The following is a 22,362-nucleotide window of genomic DNA, read 5'->3' as shown; positions in this document are numbered from 1 at the left end:
CAACTGCACACACATACAGACACACACACACACACACACACACGCACAGACACAGGGGCTTAACACGACAAACACTCCTGCAGGAGATGATGAGATGGACCGAGTGTGGGAGTAAAGACAGAAGGTCGGTCTGCAGGCTGGAGTCTCTCCAGAGAGAGAGGCTCCCTGTGCGTAGTCCCTTGAATGCCTCATTGCAAGCCTTTAATTCTATTAATCTGCTGGTCACTGAGACACCTGGGAGCTCCGAGGCCTCCAGGACACTCATTACAGCCTAATAATGATAACACAGGTAAACCACAACACACACACACGTTTCAATCTGGACTCACACACTGAGGCAGAGATGATCATTAATATACATGAAGAGAATGGAGAGTCTGGAGGAAACTAAGAGAAACAAGTTATGTTCTTCTTAAGCTGACACAAAAACATATTCACAAGCTGCAGCTACACACTATGTAGTATACTGAGAGGGGACTCCTAAACTGCAGAACAGCATGCTGGGAACAGTTCACTCTCTTTGTAGCAAACTCAAACATTCCTAGCATCAGCGATGTAACTTTCAGAATGAACACTTTGGTTCCCGGGAATAGCCTGTACCCAAATAGCTACCTGTAAGCAAATGATGCGTAGACTCGAGCACTGGTTGAGCAGGTGAATTTCTCAGGACCCAAGGAAGCACAGTGTTGAGTGTGAAGTTGTTTGGATGAGCAATACCGGAGGCCGAAGCAATCAGCCCGTTCTGAACAGGCACGTTTTCAACGGGCACTGCACAAGTGAGAATAAGTTAATGACAAACTAACTACATTTTTAGCATCTTTTCTAATGCCAAAAGAATTTAAAAAAGAATTCCTTTATGTAGCAAGGTAAGGATGTTAAGGTCGTGGTTGTGATGGACTTGTGGTACATCCGAGTTTCACGCCAGAGTTTGTAGTGATCCTCTACCATAAAACTGTTGTAGCTAAATACTAAAGGCTGACCTAAAAATACTGTTATTGTGATAATACAATGGGAAAACTTCAGTTCAGTTGTCTGCAAAATATGTTTTAGGTGGCACCCTAAATGGTCTACGGGTTAAGGGGCCAACCATGAAGTCCTCGGCCCTCATTTCCTGACATCACTTTCTGTAAACAAATCTATGAAGGCAGCTTAGAAAGTAGCTTTAGGAAGAGTGACCTCAGGTCAATCCTATAAAGATAGTCACACCAACCCATATATTCACTCAGGTGCTAAGATTCAGATGTATTCATGGTTAGCAATGTGTTTGAAATAACTCCTAGGAAGTAATCCTTTTAAAATCACAGCCAAACGTTCAGTCTTAGTGCCACCTTGGGACATGATGTGCAGAGGAATTTAAGGGTGTGTTTATGTTTTTGATGGACACGTAGAACCCAAAGGAAAATTATTAAAAGCAAACACACTTTCCTCAACGAGTCAGAGCCTCATCAGTGCTCTGACGAGAAGACAGGAGAGTGGAACAGGACGCTTTAGGCTTTCCACAAGAACCTTCATAGTGTTGTGATAAATAGACATTAGCTTTATTTCTTTTGTTTTAATGTTTGATGAAATCTTTATCGCTCTGAGACGTATGTTCATTAAGTGTCAGTTGTGTGTTCTACTGCAGGTAATAATGTGTGATTTATTTAATTTAGTTAAGAATTACCTCAACAATGCACTATACATGATCATACTGCATTCTGTCTCTACTATTATATGGACTATGGACTGTCTGATTTCTCAGAACTCTATGCACTTTATTCGCTAATGCACTTTAATAATGGACTAACATGATCATACTGCATTCTTTGTTTTATGACTTTTTTAAGCACTGCTATGAAGAAAAAGCACTTTTAATGATTGCACCTCTGGTTAGATGTTAAACTGCATTTCGTTGTACTGGTTGTCCTTACCTGTGCAATGACTATAAAGTTGAATCTAATCTAATCTAATTACAAAGAAAGACAAATGTCAGAGGCCAAGAACTCTTTTGTTTATTTTACAACTTTTTACTGAAGATTATTGTAACGTGTTGTTATACTGTGAGTCTAAAGTTATTATCACTATCTCTGATGCCTGAAAAGTTACCTGTTGGGAGGGTTTTGATAAACTTGTTTTTACAGAACTGCACTGTTTTGGATGGAGAACGTAACAATGGTAACTCCTCTCACACAGCCTATCGTGTTCGAGCTGGAGGGCTTCTATGTACCACCAGGCTACGGCGCCTTCTTCTTCTTCCTGGCTCTGCTTAACTACATGGTCATGCTGTTGGGATACTGGTGTGGTGCGCGTCATTGTCATTGACAAGAACCTGCACAGACCCATGTTCGTAATGGTTTGTAACCTGGTAGTTTGTGATCTGTTGGGGGCCACAGCGGTGCTGCCTCGCCTCATGATACACTTCTTGACGGGCCAGAAGAAAATCGCCTACATCCCAGCCATCGCCCAGGCCTTCTCTGTGCACACGTACGGTGTCGCGGCGCAGACTATTCTGGGAGTGATGGCCTATGACAGGTAATGAAACTCATCCTCACATCCAGAGTGTTAATCACTGATTCAAGTCTTTTTCTGTCATGCTTAAATGGTACAGACTGACTCAGATGACTTATCTAAAACAATTCTTTAGTGTTTCAAAGTTGTCATTTTACAGATTTCTGCTGTTAACTGTTATGTCAGGCTGATGCTCTTTGGTGCTGTTGTTTTGTTACTAGGGTAATTTTTTTAATTAATGGGCAATAAAGCCTTCTGCATGTCACCCCCTTGCTCTCCTACAAAGTTTCCAGTCTGTATCTTGGGATGGGGTTGGTGATGGCACAGTGGATATGACACATGCCTGACCTGGGTTTGATTCCCACTGTGACACATCAATCAATGTGTCCCTGAGCAAAACACTTAACCCCTAGTTGCTCCAGAGGCATAGCAATTTGTAAGTTGCTTTGGATAAGTATCAGCTAAATGACATGTAATGTAATAATAAGATAGGTCTCAGTTTCTTATTCCCTTCTAGACTCTTTTAAAAACTTTCATTCATAAGTTGAATCTTTTGTCCTAAATACTGTCTTAATGTTTATTATCCTTTGCAAAAAATTCACAAAATAGTAGATTGCCATGTAAAATCATCCTCCAGCAGCCTGGCCAACTTTTTGTGGACTTGACTGCAGCCATAAAGTGTAATTGGGTTTATGTGTTTGTATGTGAGCGAAGCCTAAAGAAGAGCAACATCAGGATATTTCTAGTGCATACAGAATCAGATGCAAACATATTGAGATGCTAAGATCTTGTAAAAATATATCTTTAACTGGAATGAAGCTAAGGATGGTTTTACATCTTTAACAGTGCTCTCTCTCTGCAGGTATATTGCTGTGTGTGAACCACTCAGGTATCACGCCATCATGACATCGGCTCGGCTGCACTCCTGTTGCGCCCTGGCCTGGTTCATCGCTCTGCTGTTAATTGGTGTGCTCTTCTCCTGGCACGTTGATACCCCGCTGTGTGGCAATACCATCCAACACATCTACTGCAGCAACCGTGGTATCCTAGGCCTGGCCTGCAGTCCCACCCCTGTAAACAACATTTATGGTCAGTGCCTTTGTTTATAATTAAGTACACTGCCAGGATAAGCCTGACAAGCCAAACATTTGCTGGATGTCTGGCATGCCAGGCTTATCCTGGCAATGTGCTTTGCCCCTCCCTTGCTACTATCTCTGTGTCAAAATCCCTTCGCAAGGGGAAACAAGAACAACCTCCAAGCTAACATGCTAACGTTAAACGCTAAAAATGTCAAGTTTTGATGAAAATTTGAATTATGCAAGAAGGCAGGCCTGCTTACTTCTTTCGGTGAATGATTGTAAAGATTTACATAAAGTATGTTTACGACATTTACTATCTAACTGGGACGTTTTATCAAAACAAGTCCTTAACCGATATTTTGCAGAGCCACTGTCAAGACAATTGTGATTGGTTTGAAGAAATGCAAGGTCTGGTAATGTGAGACTAAAATAAAACTGCATACGGCATGTTGTTGAACATTGTCCCTTATCCACAGCTCTTATCAGCAGGGGTTCAGCATATTCAGCAGTGAAGGGCAAAATGTGACAGATTTATGATAGACTGATGTGAAAGGTTTAAATGATACCTAATGATGGTTTAAATGATTCCTTATGTTTCTCTAGGTCTCGCCATGTCCTGGTTTCTGAGTACAAGCATCTTCCTGGTCATTGCTTTTTCCTACTGTAGAATCCTGCATGCTTCTGTAAAACGAGGCAGAGCTGACAGCACCATCCGAAGTAAGGCCTTTCAGACGTGTGCATCGCACCTTGTTGTGTATGTGCTCTACGAAATATCTTCACTGGTCGTAATTGTGAGTCAAAGGTTCCCTTCTATCTCGCAAAATATCAAGAAGTTCTTCAGCATCCTTTTCACCATCATCCCACCAGTCATTAACCCCATTATCTATGGATTGGTCAGTAAAGAATTGCGTGCAAGCATCATCAAGCATTTAACCTATATCCAAGTCAGAAAATGAGAGGGGGTTAACTTCTTTAGGTCATTGTATTCCTGATAACTAACTGTAGAAAACTTTTAACATCTGTTTTACCTGCTTGTAAAGTTTTCAATAACACTGTACATCTAAGTATTAAAGATTATTTAGGTTTGCGGCATACTTGTGGCCTAGTTGAAGAGGCACGAAAGATTAAGAAACGATCCTAAAGGCTCTGACACACCAACCCGATGGTCGATCGTTGGACTGACTGCCTCCCCGAGTTGGTCAAAAAAGTGCCTCGGAACACACCGAAGCGACGCCGACTTGAGCGTACATTCTGAGCGATGTAATATGTCTCCATATCAGAAGGTCGATAATCTGTATTGTCGCCCAAAAAATGAAAATCGGCAGCTGATTGGACAAACGCGTCACATGTGTCTGGCTGCTCCCGGATATTACAACCGAGCATATTGGCGGCTTCGTTAGGAATAAGATCTCATATTTTACAAAGATAGTTCACCGTTCAACGTGTTTCTGAAAACATTTTAAGCGAGAAATAGGCCGTGCAGTTGTTGAATCTTGTAATGGCAAAATTTTATTTTAACATGATTGCTTAATGATTTTTTAATATTCTATAAGATATTCTTACATTTTGTGTAGACTCAAAGGCTCCAAGTGAAACAGCTGGCATCGTGAACCTTGAGCCTAGTAGAAGCTATTTTTATTAGAGGATCTCCGTCTCTCTTTCTGTTTTACTTTTAGCAGATAAGGTGAAGAAAGGCCATAACACTGTCTGAACCGTGGCTCTTTCTGTCTTCTGAGATAAGCAGTTGTTGTGTCTAATGTTAGGGACAGGAGCAGAAGGGAAGGTTGTAAAATCACTGTTTATGGTATTTTCTCAACTGCCAGCATGCTAAAGATATCATTAAGAGGGGTGGCTTTAACACAGTTTGAACTATAAGATGTATTGATATTTAGTTTTGAGTCAGAAGACTTTTTCAGAATGTGCTGTGGTACTTGTGAAACAGTAATCTCTACATTTGCAAATGTAAAATAAATGCTCAAAGACCAAACTTTGGTTTAATTCACAAAAACATCTTTATTTGTTTCGTGTGTTTTTTGATACGCACTCCTGCTGCTAACGAGAAAACTTCCACTACAATCTGTCTTCATTTCAGATCAACAAAGGTCAGTTTAAAAGATTTACGTCAGATTATGAGAGGCGTTAGTCACGCTCATCCCGCTCGTCATTTCCGGGTTAGCACTCCACCAATCAGATGGGTCATGTGAGTCCGACTGCCTGCAGTGCTCGCCTTCCGATTCAACAAGTCAAATCGGCCCAAAATGAACGCCGACGGCTCCTCCGACTGACGACGGCACGGAACACACCGAACAGACTCGAGTCACCGACCTCGCCGGACTGTCCGACGGATGATAATCGGGTTGGTGTGTCAGCGTCTTATATTCATAGATGAGGAACGGTTTGAGTCCGGATTGATTTGCCGTTCGGTCCAGATGAGGACCTTGGTCCACCCTTTGAGCAGCCCTGAAATAAACTAACCCAGCTAAGTTGTTGGAGGGACCTTGGTCGATCATGCCTTGTTTTGTTTTGGTCTTGTCCACCTATTCAGACTTTCTGCAAGGAAGTGGCATTAATTATTTAAAAAATACATCGGTTTCAATTAAATCTCTCTATCTTATTATTTAGTTATAGTCTTTAGTTATTTTCCTGATAAGTTAAGAAAAGATGATGCCTGCCCTTTAGAAAAATGTCCCTACTGTTGGACTCTTTGTTAATATTATTTAAACACTTTAATTTGATTTGGTTCTTTTATTGATCACAATCAAGAGTATGTTGTAAACGAAGAAAAGAAAAACAAAACCACATAAAAACAAAGACTATACACAAACATAAACAAATTAATCGGATTTCACCGATGAGTTGTTATTTTAGAAAAGATTACTTAGTCTTTTCATAACACTTCAAAAAGCGTTGGGTGACAAATGGTCTGTTTGTTTAGCCAGTGGGATAGTGCAGCACATAATGTTATTTTATAAGTTAGATTTTTGGCAATTTTTTTCATTGTCTGTGTGCATATTATGTATATGTAATTTTATCACTAATGGCTTTATGTGGTGACTATGGTAAAGGTGGTAGTTAGTTTAAATGAGCTCAGCTGATCAAGGCCTTGGTAATTAGTTTAAAATGAGTTCAGCTGATGCATGATCAGCTGACCATGTCTGTGCCCTATGTATATGCTTGAGCCACTGTTGGATGCCATTTGCCTGAGGAAGACCCAGCAGGGTTGAAATGTTGCAGCACAAAAAAATCTTATGGGCATATTAGCGGAGTGCAGGCATCTCATTCTTTTCATTTGTTTAGCCAGTCAGACAGATTTCTCATCAACCATGCATCGTGAGCAATTATTTACCTTTGAGAGGGGCGAATATGCCTTGATGTATTTGCTGTTTAGGATTGTTACCCTGTATAGTTTTTTTCCACTATTTGTATAATGTGAAAAATATTCATGAATTAAACATTTCAAAAACATTTCGTTCATGGACAGGGTTGTGTTTTTAAAACCATTGTCCAATATGAGCGTACTTCCTGGGGATACTAGGCTGGATTAAGGGATGTTTATTTAACTCCTCAGTTTGGGCCGGGGTCACTTCCTGGGATCAAACTGATGATCTACAGCTGCTTAACTCTTTAAAGTTTCTTACTGGGAGGCTGAAGGTTTTGTGTAAGCAACTGTAATAACCTATTTGGGAGCCTCGGAGCAAAACTTTGCAGCTGGTTTCCTTACTGACCCCACACCGCTCTCTGCACTCGGTACCTTTGTGTTTGCAACACAGACTTTAAAAATAATGGACGTAGCAGCAGTGATGTCACCCATTGGTTTGTGGACTGCTGTTTTGCATACATGCCAACATTGTGCTGTAAAAAAGGGATTTTTTTTGGTGTATTTCCTGACATCCTTTACAAAACTCATTGTGTTTGCTGACGTGACTAGTGACCGGAAGGGCTCACACCAAGAGGACAGACATTTTGACACATTTTTCTTTTTGTTTTTTTTTAATTATTTTTCAGTTAAGTTGACTGACTTGAACGTGAGCTTAAGCTTGAACGTGACGAGTGACGCACGGTAAGTCAGGCAGTGGTTTGGGTTGGGTTGCTAGGTAGTACCACAACATATCCTACAGTCTGGATGTATCACAGAAACTATGAAACATCCATTTGAACCATATCAATATGAAATCTGGAGATTAGCGAGACAACTTAGCAATCAGGAGCATGGCAGGAGAAAGGGTTAAAAATAGCAAAACTCCCGCGTAAATCAGGAGTGTTGGCAGGTATGGTTTTGAAGCCTTGCGTTTGCATTTTGGTCGTCACCATCTTGGATTTTTGGAACCAGATGTGACGGGGTCAGCCCAATGGTCCCACAGCCTTATGTCACCACATTTCTAAGATTTTTCTTAAAAGTAGGCCCTATGTTCCCACATTTCTAGGACATTTTCAAAATTAGGTCTTGTGTTCCTACATTTCCCTTCATTTTAAGCCCTTTTTTTTAGGGGTTAGGGTTAAGGGGATAACATCTGATACACATTTATGAAAAAGGAAATGTGAGAACAAAGGGCCTAATTTTGGAAAAAAAATCTTAGAAATGTGGGAACATAGGCATGCTCCAGATGTCACCATATTTGGAATCCATCCAAAATGGGCACTACGGCAGTAAGTGGTCAGTGCACATTAGCAGTATACTGACAGAAGTGTGCGGTTTGAGACACAGCCAGTGAGTAGGACAATAGCATTGAATGACATGAAGTAGTTCTTCAGACCACTAGCCTCTGACCTGGCCTCACTGGTGAGACTACATGTTGTGCGTATACTGTCAAGGGCTTCGGTGACAGTAGGAAGGTGCAGTGCTACAGGTTTAACAGCCATGATTCTTGCACTCCAGCGAGTGTCTGAGAGGCGATGCAAAGCGCAACCTGTTTTCTCTTTGTAGATGGCCCAGCGTTCTGGGCTGGCACTAAAAAGTGAGTAAAGGCGATTGATGCAGCCAAAAAATGTTGCTACTTCTGGGCTTGTCTGTGCAGCATGCACACCTACAAGATATAAGGTGTGGGAGACACAGGGTGAAAATGTAGCTGGATGATTTTTCTTTAATATCTGGGCTTGGACTCCTTTGACCCTTACTGACATGTTTGCCCCATTGTCATATCCTTGCCCTCTGCAGTCTCCTTTGTCATCAAGCATATTTTCAATCATTTCTACTATCTCACTTCCTGTTTTTTTGTGAAAGTCCTTAAATTCTAAGAACCGTTCCGTGATCTCCCAGTCGTCGGTTTCTTTGTTATACCTCACATATCTCATGAGCACCACATTCTGCTCAGTGTGGGAAATGTCTGGTGTAGCATCACAGATGACTGAAAAATAAATAGCATCTTCCCTTTCCTTTTTTAAAATTGTTTTAAAAACTCTTCTGCCACATAATTCAGTAAATTCATTCTGAATGTCAGAGCTCAGATACTGTGTCAAGCTCTAGTGTGCCTAAGAAATTTCCCTTATGGATATCATCTAGGTCTTTGGTTTTACCCCTGAAAGGTAAATTCCTTGATGCCAAGTGCAGTGTTACATCCAGGATTCTTTGCAAGAGAGCTCTGTTCTTCTCAGTTTCTGCTTGGATCTGCTTTTGCAACTGAGAGTCAATGCCACAAACTGCCATTACTGACTGTTGCAAGTTCTTCCATTTCAAATAGCAGTCTCTGTGTGCTGTAATTCTTCTCATGGACAGGGAATTCATCAAACATAGAGTCACTTTACATCAGACATTTTATATCCCTTTTGGCTGTTCAGTACACTAAAAGAAGGTCTTTTTTTGTAAATGACAGAAAAGCACACATGGGATGCAATACAGTGCATTAGAAGATTTGCTGTAAGTAACCCAGTCTCTCTTCACCTTTTGCCTCCCATTGGTTGCCTTACTGTACAATAAGTATTCTGGGAATGGTTTTCCCTCAGAATCCTGTGGCAGTACATCATCATCATCTCTGGTGGCCAGTGCCCTCACAAAATCCTCTCTGTCCCTATCAGTCAAATTTGCTGGCCACAAACCTGGGTCATCCTTTTTATGACTTTGTCTGTCTTTATCCACTATGCATCTCTCATCCTCATCACTGTTACTTTCTTTCCCTTCTTCCTGTGCTTGCACACTTCTTCCTCCTCCTACCTGAGAGGGCCCTGGCTCTGTAGGATGTACAGAATGCATGTGATATATATAGATAGATAGATATAAAAAATATGCCATATACCAATAACTAACACTACAGAACATTGACCCAAATTACCTACAGTTCTGTATCACCACCACTTGATTACATACATTAGGTGTGTGTGTGTGTGTTTGTGTGCGCGTGCGTGCAAGCTTCTCAAATAAATTGCCCTTCATGATGGGAATAATAAACTCTGTGGCATAACAGATGTCATTCCTTCTTCACTGGGACAGGGAGGGACACAGTTAGGGGGAGACTGGGGGGCTGCTGACTCATCTGTTAAGTCTGCTAAAAGGGGCAGGGACAATGATTTAATATGAATATCTTGCTAAACGTTTCCCTGCACTGATTAAATGGTGATTAAATGTAGGCTAGCACTAGTCTGTAGCTAGCTAGCTTATTTCACTATGGACATTAATAAGCCAACTCACAGGCTACAGGCTACCCACCTTTCTTGGTGGAAAAACTGGGTTACAGTTTGACACCCTTTCCTTTGTCTCTTTTCTCTCTTTCCTTTTTTGAAAACCAGATTTTGATATAACATTACTTGGCAACATTGTGGTCTACTGTAGTTCTGGCGCATCTACTGACTGCAACTAAACACCGTCACTGAGTGCGCTAAGGCAGGACCAAACCATTTCATGCAGAAATGGTTTAGACGGTGGTCGGTCAATATGGATGTTTACTTTTTGGTCAATGGGGATATTTAACTTTTACTGCCAAAAACAAGTAAAAACAAAGATCATTAATTTTATTATTATATTTGAAATATATATATATACTGAATGATGATGATGGTTTAATAATTTTATATTAGTTTTTACCTATTTTTTGGGGCCCCTGTCAGTCATGGGCCTTTGGAGTTGTCCTAACTTTTTCCCCCTATACGGTGCCCCTGCCTCCGGGTCCTGGAGACATGTACGGTAGGTAGCTAGCTTTAGGCTAACCAAAGTGTTCAAAATAACTCACAGTGGGAGGGTCAAAGTTTAAGATGAAAACACGGACAACACCCAAAAACAAGTTGAGGTCTGTTTTTAAATGTCCACAGTGTTAGCATGGTTAGCATCGCTAAGCCTCTGTCTTGATAAACCGGGCCTAAAGCATCCCCTGTTTTATCGTCTGCTTTAAAATAAACGGGACCATCATTTACTAAATGAAGATTATCCTGTGTTGAAGAAGACTTGAAACTAGCGATTGAGACCATGAACTCATTATGAAGGTAATAAATCAAGTGAGAAGTAGGCTCATTTTCTCATAGACTTCTATAGACTCAGACTTCTTTTGGAGTCAGTGCAGAGAAAGTCACAATTAAGAAAAGTTTGATCTTGCGAATGTTAACGTTAAACCCTTCTGGGGGTGACCAAAGCCACCTGGTGATGTCATGTTATCTGTTGAGTGTGAACAGAAAAACTTTCCTCCACAAAGAAGTTTGTTGATTAAGTTCAGCTGGTGTTGCATTGGGAGGTCGGGGGTTAGCTGAAGCTTCCCTACAGAGTTCCTTCTCATTAAGAAATTGTCACCACAACAACAGCAAACAAACACTGGTGGTGAAACAGTGAGGTCATATTTGCATGACATTACTCAGTAGGGAAGTCTTCATGGCTCAGACCACACTAAAACAACAATCATTTGACAAGATCCATTTGTCTGTTTTTGACTTTTAATCCAAATCAAGTCAGTTTTCTGTTTCCGTTATGTAAGATGGCTCATGAGCACAAAAAAGTGCAAAACTTTAATCATTCTCTTTACCAGATAAAAACAGAGCTTCAAGGCCCAGTGTGTAACGTGTCACAACTTGTGCTCATTATGAGCTGCTGTGGCAACTGGAACAACATGAATGATGAAACTGTTGGACCATTAGGGGGCAGTGTAGTCCCCTGAGCTCCCAACATGCAACAGTTTATAGTTTTTACAACTGTTTTTGGCATACTGTTCACAACAAAGTTTCACAACGCAAAACTCTTGATGTTCAAGAGTGCACCGGGAGTCAGGCAGTTACCTTATTACCACTACATATCCCACGTTAGATTGGTTTATAGTGTATAGTCAGTCCTGCTCTTGGACAATCAGAATTATGATCATGTATATTGGTTAATGGTCCAGTATGTAACGTGTTTAGTTGTTCATTATCAAAATCTGTGTTTCCCGTGTCACCAACTTGTCCTTTTTCATGAATTTTTACCTCCACCATTATTTCCAAGTATTCCTTTTGGTTTGAAATTTTACATTTGCGTTCACATGAACTGGGATAGACACTCCATGTTCATGCGCCATCTTGAAATACGTTAGCCGGTAAGGGACATACAGGACATACTGCTCCACCTTTCACGTTTTCGCTGTCACATGATCAACTCACAGGTGCTGCTAATGCTGCTAATGGGTATCGTCTCATCCTGGCCATGGCAAGTTTGAAGAAGGAAACACACATCAGGATATTGAAAAGAGCAAGAGACCGGCTTTTTGAAGCGTGAAGGCTACCGTAGCTGTAATACATACTTTGAACTGCGTGGTGCAAGAGAGTTGATTGCGATATACAAACTTCAGTTCAATTTTATTTATATAGCACATTTAAAAACAACCATAGTTGACCAAAGGGCTTAACAAGCTACAAAAATCAAAGTGATAATATACTCAAACAATACACAATATACAATACAAAATAACTAACAGTAGAAAAAGGTCAAGATATCAAAGCTCAACTTGAATTGAAAGCCAATGCATAGTAATCGGTCTTAAGCAAGGACTTGAACGCTTCAGTGGTCAGAGCTGTTCTTATATGAATAGGTAGACTATTCCAGAGGTTTGGAGCAGCCACTGAAAATGCTTTTTTAACCTGGAACTGGGCAAATCAAGGAGTATCTGATTGGAAGATCTCACAGCTTTGACAGGTGTGTGAGAGCTCCGATAAATAAGAAGGCGACAACCGATTTTAAGATCTTGAGAAAAATGTATACAATTTTAAATACAATCCCAAAACAAACAGGAAGCCAGTGGAGCGTGGCCAAAACTGGTGTAATGTGGTCGCGCTTTTTGCTCCCGGGTAAAAGTCGAGCTGCTGCGTTCTGGACTAACTGTAACTGATGAAGGGATGACTGATCCAATCCTACATACAAAGAGTTACAGTAGTCTAAACGGGACGTAATAAATGCATGTATAACAATTTCGAAGTCTTTGCATAGCAGGTAGGGCTTGACCTTAGCCAAAAGTCTCAGCTGTAAGAAACTGGTTTTAACAACAGAACTAATCTATTTGTCAAATTTAAAAGCACTGTCAAAAACCATACCCAGATTCTTGGTAAAAGGACGAATATGGGAACCTAAAGTACCAAGAGCATCTACACAGGCACTAAAATGTACAGCACGACCAAACACAACAATTTCAGTCTTATCATTGAGACAGAGAAAATTCTGATCCAACCAAATTTGGAGATCACTCAAGCAGTTCAACAAAGGCTGGATAGTGTCCTTCACACTGTTTTTTTTACAGGGTATAGATTTGTACATCATCTGCAAAACAAAGGAAAGAAATGTTATGTTTTTTGTTTTTTTTAAATGGACCCTAAGGGCAGCATGTACAGAGAAAAGAGCATGGGTCCCAATGTGGAACTTTGGGGGACCCAACAAGAAAGAGGGGCAGCAGATGAAGAGCAATTCCCAAGGTGGACAGCAAAACTCCTATCTGTCAAGTAAGATTCAAACCATTTTAGGGCTATGCCCGTAATGCCAACACTTTGTATGAGTCAGGATAAGAGGTTAGAGTGGTTGACAGTGTCAAAGGCAGTAGTCAAATCTAAAAGCACTAAAACAGCGGAGTTTCCTGAGTCAACTGCTAAGAGAAGGTTGTTGTAGACTCTTAGAAGGGCAGTTTCAGTACTGTGGCAGGGCTTAAAACCAGACTGGAACTTAAATAAGTATTAAAATAATCTAAAAATGATTGAAGTTGATTAAAAACAACCTTCTTCAAGACTTTAGATAAAAAGGGAAGTTTAGAAATGGGTCTAAAATTACAAAAAACTGAAGGATCCAGATTTTTCCTTTTTTTTAAAAAGTGGTTGCGCAACAGCATGTTTAAAAGCAGCTGGAACACACCCTGAGCTGAGAGATGCTTTAACCAAGGATACAAAACTGGACCCAACAGGGTTAAAAACATCTTTGAGTAAGCGTGCAGGAATACTGTCCAGCAGGCAGTTTGCAGGACAATATTCAAATGTTGACAGTATGTATAGATAAAGAGAGTGATAGCAAAACGGCAAACTAAGCAGATGAGACGGAAACAGACGACATACCATGCACACTGGCGCCATCTTGTCTTGGACTTCATTGGAGGTTCATTGGGTTGAGCTGTCTTGATCTTGGTCATCAAACTCAACGCTAGATGGGAGAAATTCCTGATTTTTATTTTTAAATACAATCCCAAAACAAACAGGAAGCCAGTGGAGCGTGGCCAAAACTGGTGTAATGTGGTCGCGCTTTTTGCTCCCGGGTAAAAGTCGAGCTGCTGCGTTCTGGACCAACTGTAACTGATGAAGGGATGACTGATCCAATCCTACATACAAAGAGTTACAGTAGTCTAAACGGGACGTAATAAATGCATGTATAACAATTTCGAAGTCTTTGCATAGCAGGTAGGGCTTGACCTTAGCCAAAAGTCTCAGCTGTAAGAAACTGGTTTTAACAACAGAACTAATCTATTTGTCAAATTTAAAAGCACTGTCAAAAACCATACCCAGATTCTTGGTAAAAGGACGAATATGGGAACCTAAAGTACCAAGAGCATCTACACGATCTTGGTCATCAAACTCAACGCTAGATGGGAGAAATTCCTACACATTGGACCTTTAACCTCACCCACAGTCCTCCGACTGACTAAATCCCCTGAGGCTACATCTACACTACTACATTTTCATTTAAAAACTAATATCTTTTGCGTCTACACTACTCCGGTTTTTCCGAACCGCTTACATGGAGACATTTGGAAACAATGCTGTCCCTGTTTTGGTTTGAAAACCCTGTGGTTGCTTTGTAGTCTGGACAAACAGAGACCTTTTCAGCCATCCATGATTTTTTTTAACCGCAGATTAACGTCAAACTATCTGCTTCCTGTTAACACCAGCACGCACATGCCCAGTGTATGTGAATGGTCATGTGATATGTGTCGTCAGATCTGTTAATATGGACAGAGATTAGTTCTGCTACTGGAGCTAAAACGCTTCCATTGACAGAGGTCGTTTCTGTCTGAAAACGGCACTTAAAAATGATAACGTAGTAGTTTGGATGTAGCCCAAGGCTCTGTCTCTGCATTGTAGCTGTTAACATACATTTTCATGAACAGGTTTGTATACTGTACGAAAAATGTATTCACAACTATTCATTTGACATCATACAAAATTATGGAGACCGCTGTCACATGAGACCGCAGTTTATCAGTCTTTACAGTTAAATTTAGCAGAGAAAAGGTGACTGTGAGCTGGACGCAGAGCACCATGAGGTTACGATCCTTTCAGGGGCCGTTGCCGTTAGGTTTAGCCGACAACAGGTAACCGTCCTGCGGCGACGACAATGACGTTTAGAAAACAAAGCAACAAGTTAAAATAAAGGATTGTGGTTTGGGTTAAAACACCTGTCCCCTTAAGTAATACTCCCTGGACACGAACACCTGTTTTCTTGATGAAAGTCTTGTGTTTTCCCCTTACACGACACCAACTCCTGCCCTGTGTTTTAGGGCCCAAACATCCACCCTGACCTCCTCCTTACGAGGATGTTCACGCTCTTATACAGCGGCAGTCATTGTGGTGCATGCAGTAACATCTAGGTGGAATACAGACGAATGACAGTGCATTACTTTTCGTACTTGCTTCATGATAACAGCTTGAGCTATTCGAGAAGGATGCCGTATCGGACAAATGGTTTCAGGTTCCCTTCACCGATCACCGCATACATAAAGTAGTCCAATAAATGTACACTAATCAATGACAATAACTCCTTTTCAGTTCCAGGAAAAGACAAAGTTGCATGGAAACAAACAGCTGAATGCGAACTTACAGAATTAGAACTTTCTTCCAGAGTTGGCTAAACGGAGGTGGTTCTTGGAATGGGCAAATAGGGATTTCAGGTCCATGGATGTAGTTCAGTCCAGTCAAAATCCAGTAGCATGCGAAACACCAAAGATTCAGGATGGGTCACAAGTCTTTGGGACATGTAAAATACTTTCTGGGCATTTGGTTAAAGGACCCAAAAGAGTCAGATATTTGCAGAAGAACAACCCAGCACCTGGTGTACAGAGCATCCTCTGTGAAAAGAGCAATGGCAGTCATTCGGTCCTTTGTTTCTTCCTTCTTTGAGTTGATAGTTTTTAGCGTATTTCACATTCTTTGGTACTAAGTGGAGAAGAAGGTGATGGCGGGGATGATATTAACATGAGCTACACAGTGGGTCACTCTCCATAACAGGTCTTTCCTTCGACTACCAAGAGAGTTCGTCAACAACTGCCTTTTAATGCATCTTCAAAATCAAGATCAATAGACCAAAGTCGTACGCTGTCCACCCCAGGGTGCTGAGCAATTTTGAGTGGAGAGAGTAAAGGATATCTGGTGTTTGAAAGAGGTTTGTGAGCACCTTTAACCCCTTCATGACACAATATAGTTATGAACGTTGCCATGAGACATGTTATATTTCATGGCGTTCCTTAATGTCCCCCAGTTTGGCCAGGAGTGCCAAGTGTTCGTTGATAATAAGATAATATACTATACCACAGCTTTTTATATGCTTTTGCTGCCAAGAAAAAATACTTAAAGGGTGTTAGTGCTTCATTGTGAAAAAAAACAACCAAGACAAAAAACACTACCAACCTCCATCAATTAGTGCAGCAGTGTTGCCTATGGCTACCAACTTGACGACTTGATGTTACATCATCCTTACCTACATCTGTTTTAAAACTGAGACAGAGGTTGTGGACTTCTGGCAGAAGGTTGGCTAGTGAGTGTTTGATGACTGCAGGCAAGCCAAGAGAAATTAAGATAATATGAAAAAGCTTTTAATTATCTTATCACTAACGGTTTCAAAGCTCTCATTGGTTTACATTCACAGATGTTCTATTGAAAGATGTTTTGACTTATGTGATAAATCAGCATTCTCTTTTGTGTCTTTTGTTTCAGGTTGATGGAAAACTACACCTACAACAGCTTTACCCTCAAACTGGAAGGGTTAAAGGTTACAGAAGTTTCTGTGTACCCTGTCTTTCTTTTCTTCTTTTTCTCCTACCTAATTATTATATTTGCAAATGTTGGCATTGTAATTCTGGTTTTCATTGACAAAAGCCTTCACCAGCCCATGTATCTGCTTTTCTGCAACTTGCCGGTTAATGACGTTATTGGAAATTCTATCTTGCTGCCCCGTCTGCTTTCAGATATCTTGCAGTCTTCATCTGTACACATCATCAGTTATTATGAATGTGTGATCCAAGCTTTTACAACACACATATATGGCACCACTTGCCACACAGCCCTAATGATTATGGCCTTTGACAGATATGTGGCCATCTGCTATCCCCTGCGCTATGCTGCCATAATGACCAACAAAATTGTGATCAAGCTGACAGTTTCTGCCTGGGGAGTGGCCTTTGTGTTGGTCGGGATTCTGCTCGGTCTGACCATACGGCTGAACCGATGCAGGACTCTGATCCAAAACCCCTACTGTGACAATGCCTCACTGTTTAAACTCTCCTGCGAGGATGTGTCTATTAATAATGGCTATGGCCTTGCTTTCACTGTTGTTCTGTTCACAGGTTCAATAGGCAGCACGGTTCTCACCTATACTAAGATTGCAGTAGTCTGTCTGATGAGTAACAACAAGTCTCTGAACAGTAAAGCCTTGAAGACCTGCAGCACTCATCTCTTAGCATATCTAATTATGTTGTTGAGTGGAATGCTTGTCATCATCCTGCATCGCTTCCCTCAGTATTCAGACTACAGAAAACTGGCCGCTATTTTGTTTCACATCATCCCCGGCTGCCTTAACCCCATTATTTATGGCGTGCAGTCTAAAGAGATTCGGAAATTCCTGTCACAATGGTTCCTGTTGAGAAAGGTTTTGCCATCATTTAAATGTTAAATTCAAAAAAAGAAAACCCCAATATATTTGAGAAGAAATGTGCTCGTCTGTTTGTTTTTGCTTTTCTTTCTCCTCATTTTTAATTTAGAAATAGGCACAGATGGCTCAAGTTTAGACAAAATGTTGTTCATAGTTTCCTTATATTTAAATATCAATGTTTTCACCACCCCTCAATCAATGTATTGCAACTTGGGGTTGCTTTGTTGATTAATGTGTGGATTATTTTCCGGATAAATGGATGAGTTGTTTGGTCTCTAAAATGTCGGAACATGTTGAAAAATGTGGATCAGTGTTTCCCAAAGCCCAAGATGCATATCCATTGCAGACGTGTATAGTCCAGGTGCCAGAAAGTAAAAATCCTGCCATGTTTTTTGATCTGCCTCTACATCTAGAACAGTTGTTTTCACTAACGAGCTCATCTACCTGGTAGAGGAGCTGGTTTAGTGATGGTTGGGACAGCTGCTGGACAGGATTTCTACTTTCTGGCACCTGGACTATACACCTCTGATCCATTGTGACTATATCCTCTCATTATTAACCTTATGGAGTAGGTTTTTTTAGTTTGTTTTTACTTTTTGTTGCAGTGTCTTTTAATACCTATAAATAAAGGGGTATTAGGATTCCAAAGTTTTTTTCTTTACTCAAAAATGTTGTCATACCAACCCCAAATCCAGTCCCAAAATGTGTAATAACGTAACCATGAATGTTTTTTGATATTCTTTAAATGTACAGCACCTTGAATCTCAAAAGAAGGCGTTTGTCCACAAAAACATATTGGGTATAATCAACAAATCACCGTTTCTTACAAATTTTGATTAATGAATGAATCTTTGCAGCTCTACTATAGAGATAAAGAGATTTGTTCTTTTTCATATAGTTTGATCCCTGTTCACATGTTTCACTCTTGTTATATGTTATGTTAATTTGTTTATATCAGGGGACCCCCTACTACATATGTTGTATAAAATAAAAGTTACATATTAAATATTATACAATAACTTGTAGGGTGGCCTAAAGTCTTTATACCTTTGTTGCATAGAGTATTAAGCTATTGAAACAGCCTAATAATTGTTGGCATGATTTTATAAATCATGTTTAATGTTACACATACATGTAACACAGTGAATACTTTGGGATGAACTGCATCTATGGATGGCCTTAGTTACTACCTTACCTATTGGCCGGTAAGCCTATCATCATCGTAATTATAATTTGATTTTCACTTAAAAAATAGTAGTGAGTGGAGATCTGTAGTTTCAACTCCTGAATTAAGATCTTTATGCGTGCATTATGTCACATTGACTACTTTTAGCCCGAAATTCCACCAGGTGTGGATCGGCCGCAATCCAGCTGCGCCGTGGTTTTGTTCTGTTTTACGCCGTGCGTCATACCACACTGGGAGCATCTCAAAAGCGGATCGTTTTGCCTGCCCGACTCGCAGATTTCGTTATTTTGGTAATTTTTTCCTGGATATTTATGCTTCTACGGCAAAAGTAAGTAGTTTACATAGTTATATGGTTTCTTCCATTTAGTCCAGTTATGAACGACATGGATCAAAAACTTGTGTCTGCGTTTTAGTTGTTAAAATAGTGTAGTGATGCGATATAGGATCCAGAGTCTTCACAGGGAGTTTATTTATTGGTAACACTTTATAATAATATTTGAATAACCCCAAACAGTTTTGGAATAAAAATTAACAGTCTAACTAATAAACCTACTAAAAATTCATTTTCCCATATTAGACTCAATGAAAATCTCACTGATTCCTCTACAAATGCCAATGCTTTCAGCAAATACTTTTCTTCCATCAACAGCTCAAAGCACTCAGATTTTCCCTATCCTGAAATCTTACCAGATAACCCTATATGTCATAGTTCTTTTTCGTTTAGCAGAATTCATCCAGTTGATGTCGAGCATTTTTGCATATTTGTGGATTGAGTTCAGGGAGTGGGGCTGGCCCAGATGTTTTGGAGATTAAGTTTATTAAAATTGCCTCTCATGTTCTTGCTTATCCTATATCTGACTTGTTTAACCTTTCTTTATCTACATGCACAATTCCATCAATTTGGATATGTGCCAAAGTTACCCCTTTGCATAAAGGTGGCGACTCTTCTGACCTCAAAAATTACAGACCCATTTCCATCATTAATAGCATAGCAAAGGTGTTTGAGAAGTTAATTTTTAATCAGATATCTCAATATGTTAATGACTTTCATATCCTATCTCCACACCAATCTGGATTCAGACCCAATGTTTCTACAACCACTGCTCTTATGAATCTCACCAATGATATTTTCTTCTTTAGATAATAACATGCCTACTGGTGCAATTTTCATTGATCTGACAAAGGCTTTTGACATGGTTGATCACTATCTTGTTCTTGACAAACTTTTTGCTATTGGTTTCTCTAGACATTCTTTACTATGGTTTAACTCATACCTTCACAATAGACGTCAGTGTGTTTCTTATAATGGTTGCCAGTCCAAATTTATAACTATTGAAAAAGGTGTACCCCAAGGCTCATCTTTGGGGCTTTTGTTATTCTCTATTTTTATTAATGATCTTCCACAAATCTGTGGAAGATCTATCTATCTATCTATCTATCTATCTATCTATCTATCTATCTATCTATCTATCTATCACAATTTGCACTAACTGTATTTTGACTCTTTACTACATCTCAGCAGTGATATAGACTGTCTATTCATGTACATTGTGTTATTACCATATCACTTTCGCATATCCATCGACTTACTTACACCTCACTTTGAGCCGCCTTTGGAATGCCTACTTAATCTGCACTTTATGTAGCCTATTCTGTATTTTTGTATTGAATGTGAAACTGTATGTTGTCTTGCACGCTTCTGCTTTTCTTGGCCAGGTCGCTGTTGCAAATGAGATCCTGTTCTTAACGGCCTACCTGGTTAAATAAAGGTTAAATGAAAAAATAAAAAATTAATTAATTTGAATTAACCAACAACAAACACTGCCAACCTCCATCAATTAGTTGAGGAGTGTTGCCTATGGCTACTGGCTTGACGACTTGATGTTTCGTCACCCTGACCTACATCTGTTTTAAAACTGAGATGGAGGTTGTGGACTTCTGGCAGAAGGTTTGATGACTGCAGGCAAGCCAAGAGAAATTAAAGATAACATTTAAATGCTTTTAATTATCTCATCACTTAACTATTTCAAATCTTTCCTCGGTTTACATTTGCATATGTTCTATTGAAAGATCTTATGACTTATGTGATAAATCAGCATTCTCTTTTGTGTCTTTTGTTTCAGGTTGATGGAAAACTACACCTACAACAGCTTTACCCTCCAACTGGAGGGGTTAATTGTTTCAAAAGAGTCTACGTACACTGTCTTTCTCTTTCTCTTCTTCTCCTACCTGTTAATAATTGTAGCAAATGTAGGTATTGCTATTCTGGTTTTCATTGACAAAAATCTTCACCAGCCCATGTATCTGCTTTTTTGTAACCTGCCCTTAAATGATGTACTTGGAAATTCTATCATGGTGCCCCGTTTGCTTTTAGACATGTTGCGTCCTCCCTCTGAGCGCATCATCACTTATAATGAATGTGTGGTCCAAGCTTTTACAACACACATATTTGGCACCACTGCCCACACAGTGCTCATGATTATGGCCTTTGACAGATATGTGGCCATCTGCAATCCCCTGCGCTATGCTGCCATAATGACCAACAAAATGGTGATCAAGCTGACAGTTTCAGCCTGGGGAGTGTCCTTTATGTTGGTCGGGATTCTGCTCGGTCTGACCATACGGCTGAACCGATGCAGGACTCTGATCCAAAACCCCTATTGTGACAATGCCTCACTGTTTAAACTCTCCTGCGAGGATGTGTTTATTAATAATGTCTATGGCCTCACTTTCGTGGTAGTTCTGGTCACAGTTTCAATAGGCAGCACGGTTCTCACCTATACTAAGATTACAGTAGTGTGTCTGATGAGTAACAACAAGTCTCTGAACAGTAAAGCCTTGAAGACCTGCAGCACTCATCTCTTTGCATATCTAATTATGATATCGACTGGAACGCTGATCATCATCCTGCATCGCTTCCCTCAGTATTCAGACTACAGAAAACTGGCCGCTATTTTGTTTCACATCATCCCCGGCTGCCTTAACCCCATTATTTATGGCGTGCAGTCTAAAGAGATTCGTAAATTCCTGTCACAATCGTTCCAGTTGAGAAAGGTTTTGCCATCATTTAAATGTTAAATACAAATAAGTAAAAAAGAAAACCCCAACATATTTGAGAAGAAATGTGCTTGTCTGTGTTTCTTTTTGCTTTTCTTTCTCCTCATTTTGATTTCAGAAATTGGCATAGATGGGTCAATTTAATACCAAAATATTGTTCATAGTTTCCTTAAATATCAGAATATTTTCACCACCCCTCAATCAATGTATTGCAAAGATAATTATATGAGATGTACAATGTTTGTGTTGCAACAGTTTTTTTTTTTGTGTGGATT

The 22,362-nt window shown here is 40.0% G+C and overlaps 3 protein-coding genes across 3 annotated transcripts; all 3 read left to right on the top strand.

Annotated features, from left to right (window-relative positions):
* The first annotated feature begins 2,151 nt into the window (after nt 1-2,151).
* Nucleotides 2,152-5,176, top strand: LOC120544303 (olfactory receptor 2K2-like). The gene is made up of 5 exons (XM_039777942.1): nt 2,152-2,281; nt 2,373-2,511; nt 3,350-3,576; nt 4,170-4,459; nt 5,141-5,176. Exons 1-5 carry the CDS (start codon nt 2,152-2,154, stop codon nt 5,174-5,176), a joined length of 822 nt encoding a protein of 273 aa, XP_039633876.1.
* An 11,735-nt stretch (nt 5,177-16,911) lies between these two features.
* LOC120544302 (olfactory receptor 52N5-like) lies at nt 16,912-17,865 on the top strand. Its single transcript, XM_039777941.1, has one exon. The coding sequence runs from the start codon at nt 16,915-16,917 to the stop codon at nt 17,863-17,865; it is 951 nt and encodes a 316-aa protein (XP_039633875.1). The 5' UTR covers nt 16,912-16,914.
* Nucleotides 17,866-21,154: 3,289 nt separating this feature from the next.
* LOC120544301 (olfactory receptor 146-like) lies at nt 21,155-22,108 on the top strand. The gene has a single exon (XM_039777940.1). It carries the CDS (start codon nt 21,158-21,160, stop codon nt 22,106-22,108), a length of 951 nt encoding a protein of 316 aa, XP_039633874.1. The 5' UTR covers nt 21,155-21,157.
* Nucleotides 22,109-22,362: the final 254 nt, after the last annotated feature.

This window comes from Perca fluviatilis, chromosome 16 (genome assembly GCF_010015445.1).
Source record: "Perca fluviatilis chromosome 16, GENO_Pfluv_1.0, whole genome shotgun sequence".
Taxonomy (NCBI): domain Eukaryota; kingdom Metazoa; phylum Chordata; class Actinopteri; order Perciformes; family Percidae; genus Perca; species Perca fluviatilis.
The sequence above is the reverse complement of the archived record's forward strand: the minus strand, read 5'-3'. Positions and strand labels throughout refer to the sequence as shown.

Bases quoted from the DNA above. Each gene is read 5' to 3' on its own strand.
- LOC120544303 (XM_039777942.1), top strand. From the start codon at position 2,152: ATGGTAACTCCTCTCACACAGCCTATCGTGTTCGAGCTGGAGGGCTTC. The intron at 2,282-2,372 runs GTGCGCGTCATT...TGGGGGCCACAG, and splicing joins GCTGTTGGGATACTGGTGTG to CGGTGCTGCCTCGCCTCATG. The intron at 2,512-3,349 runs GTAATGAAACTC...CTCTCTCTGCAG, and splicing joins GGAGTGATGGCCTATGACAG to GTATATTGCTGTGTGTGAAC.
- LOC120544302 (XM_039777941.1), top strand. From the start codon at position 16,915: ATGGAAAACTACACCTACAACAGCTTTACCCTCAAACTGGAAGGGTTA.
- LOC120544301 (XM_039777940.1), top strand. From the start codon at position 21,158: ATGGAAAACTACACCTACAACAGCTTTACCCTCCAACTGGAGGGGTTA.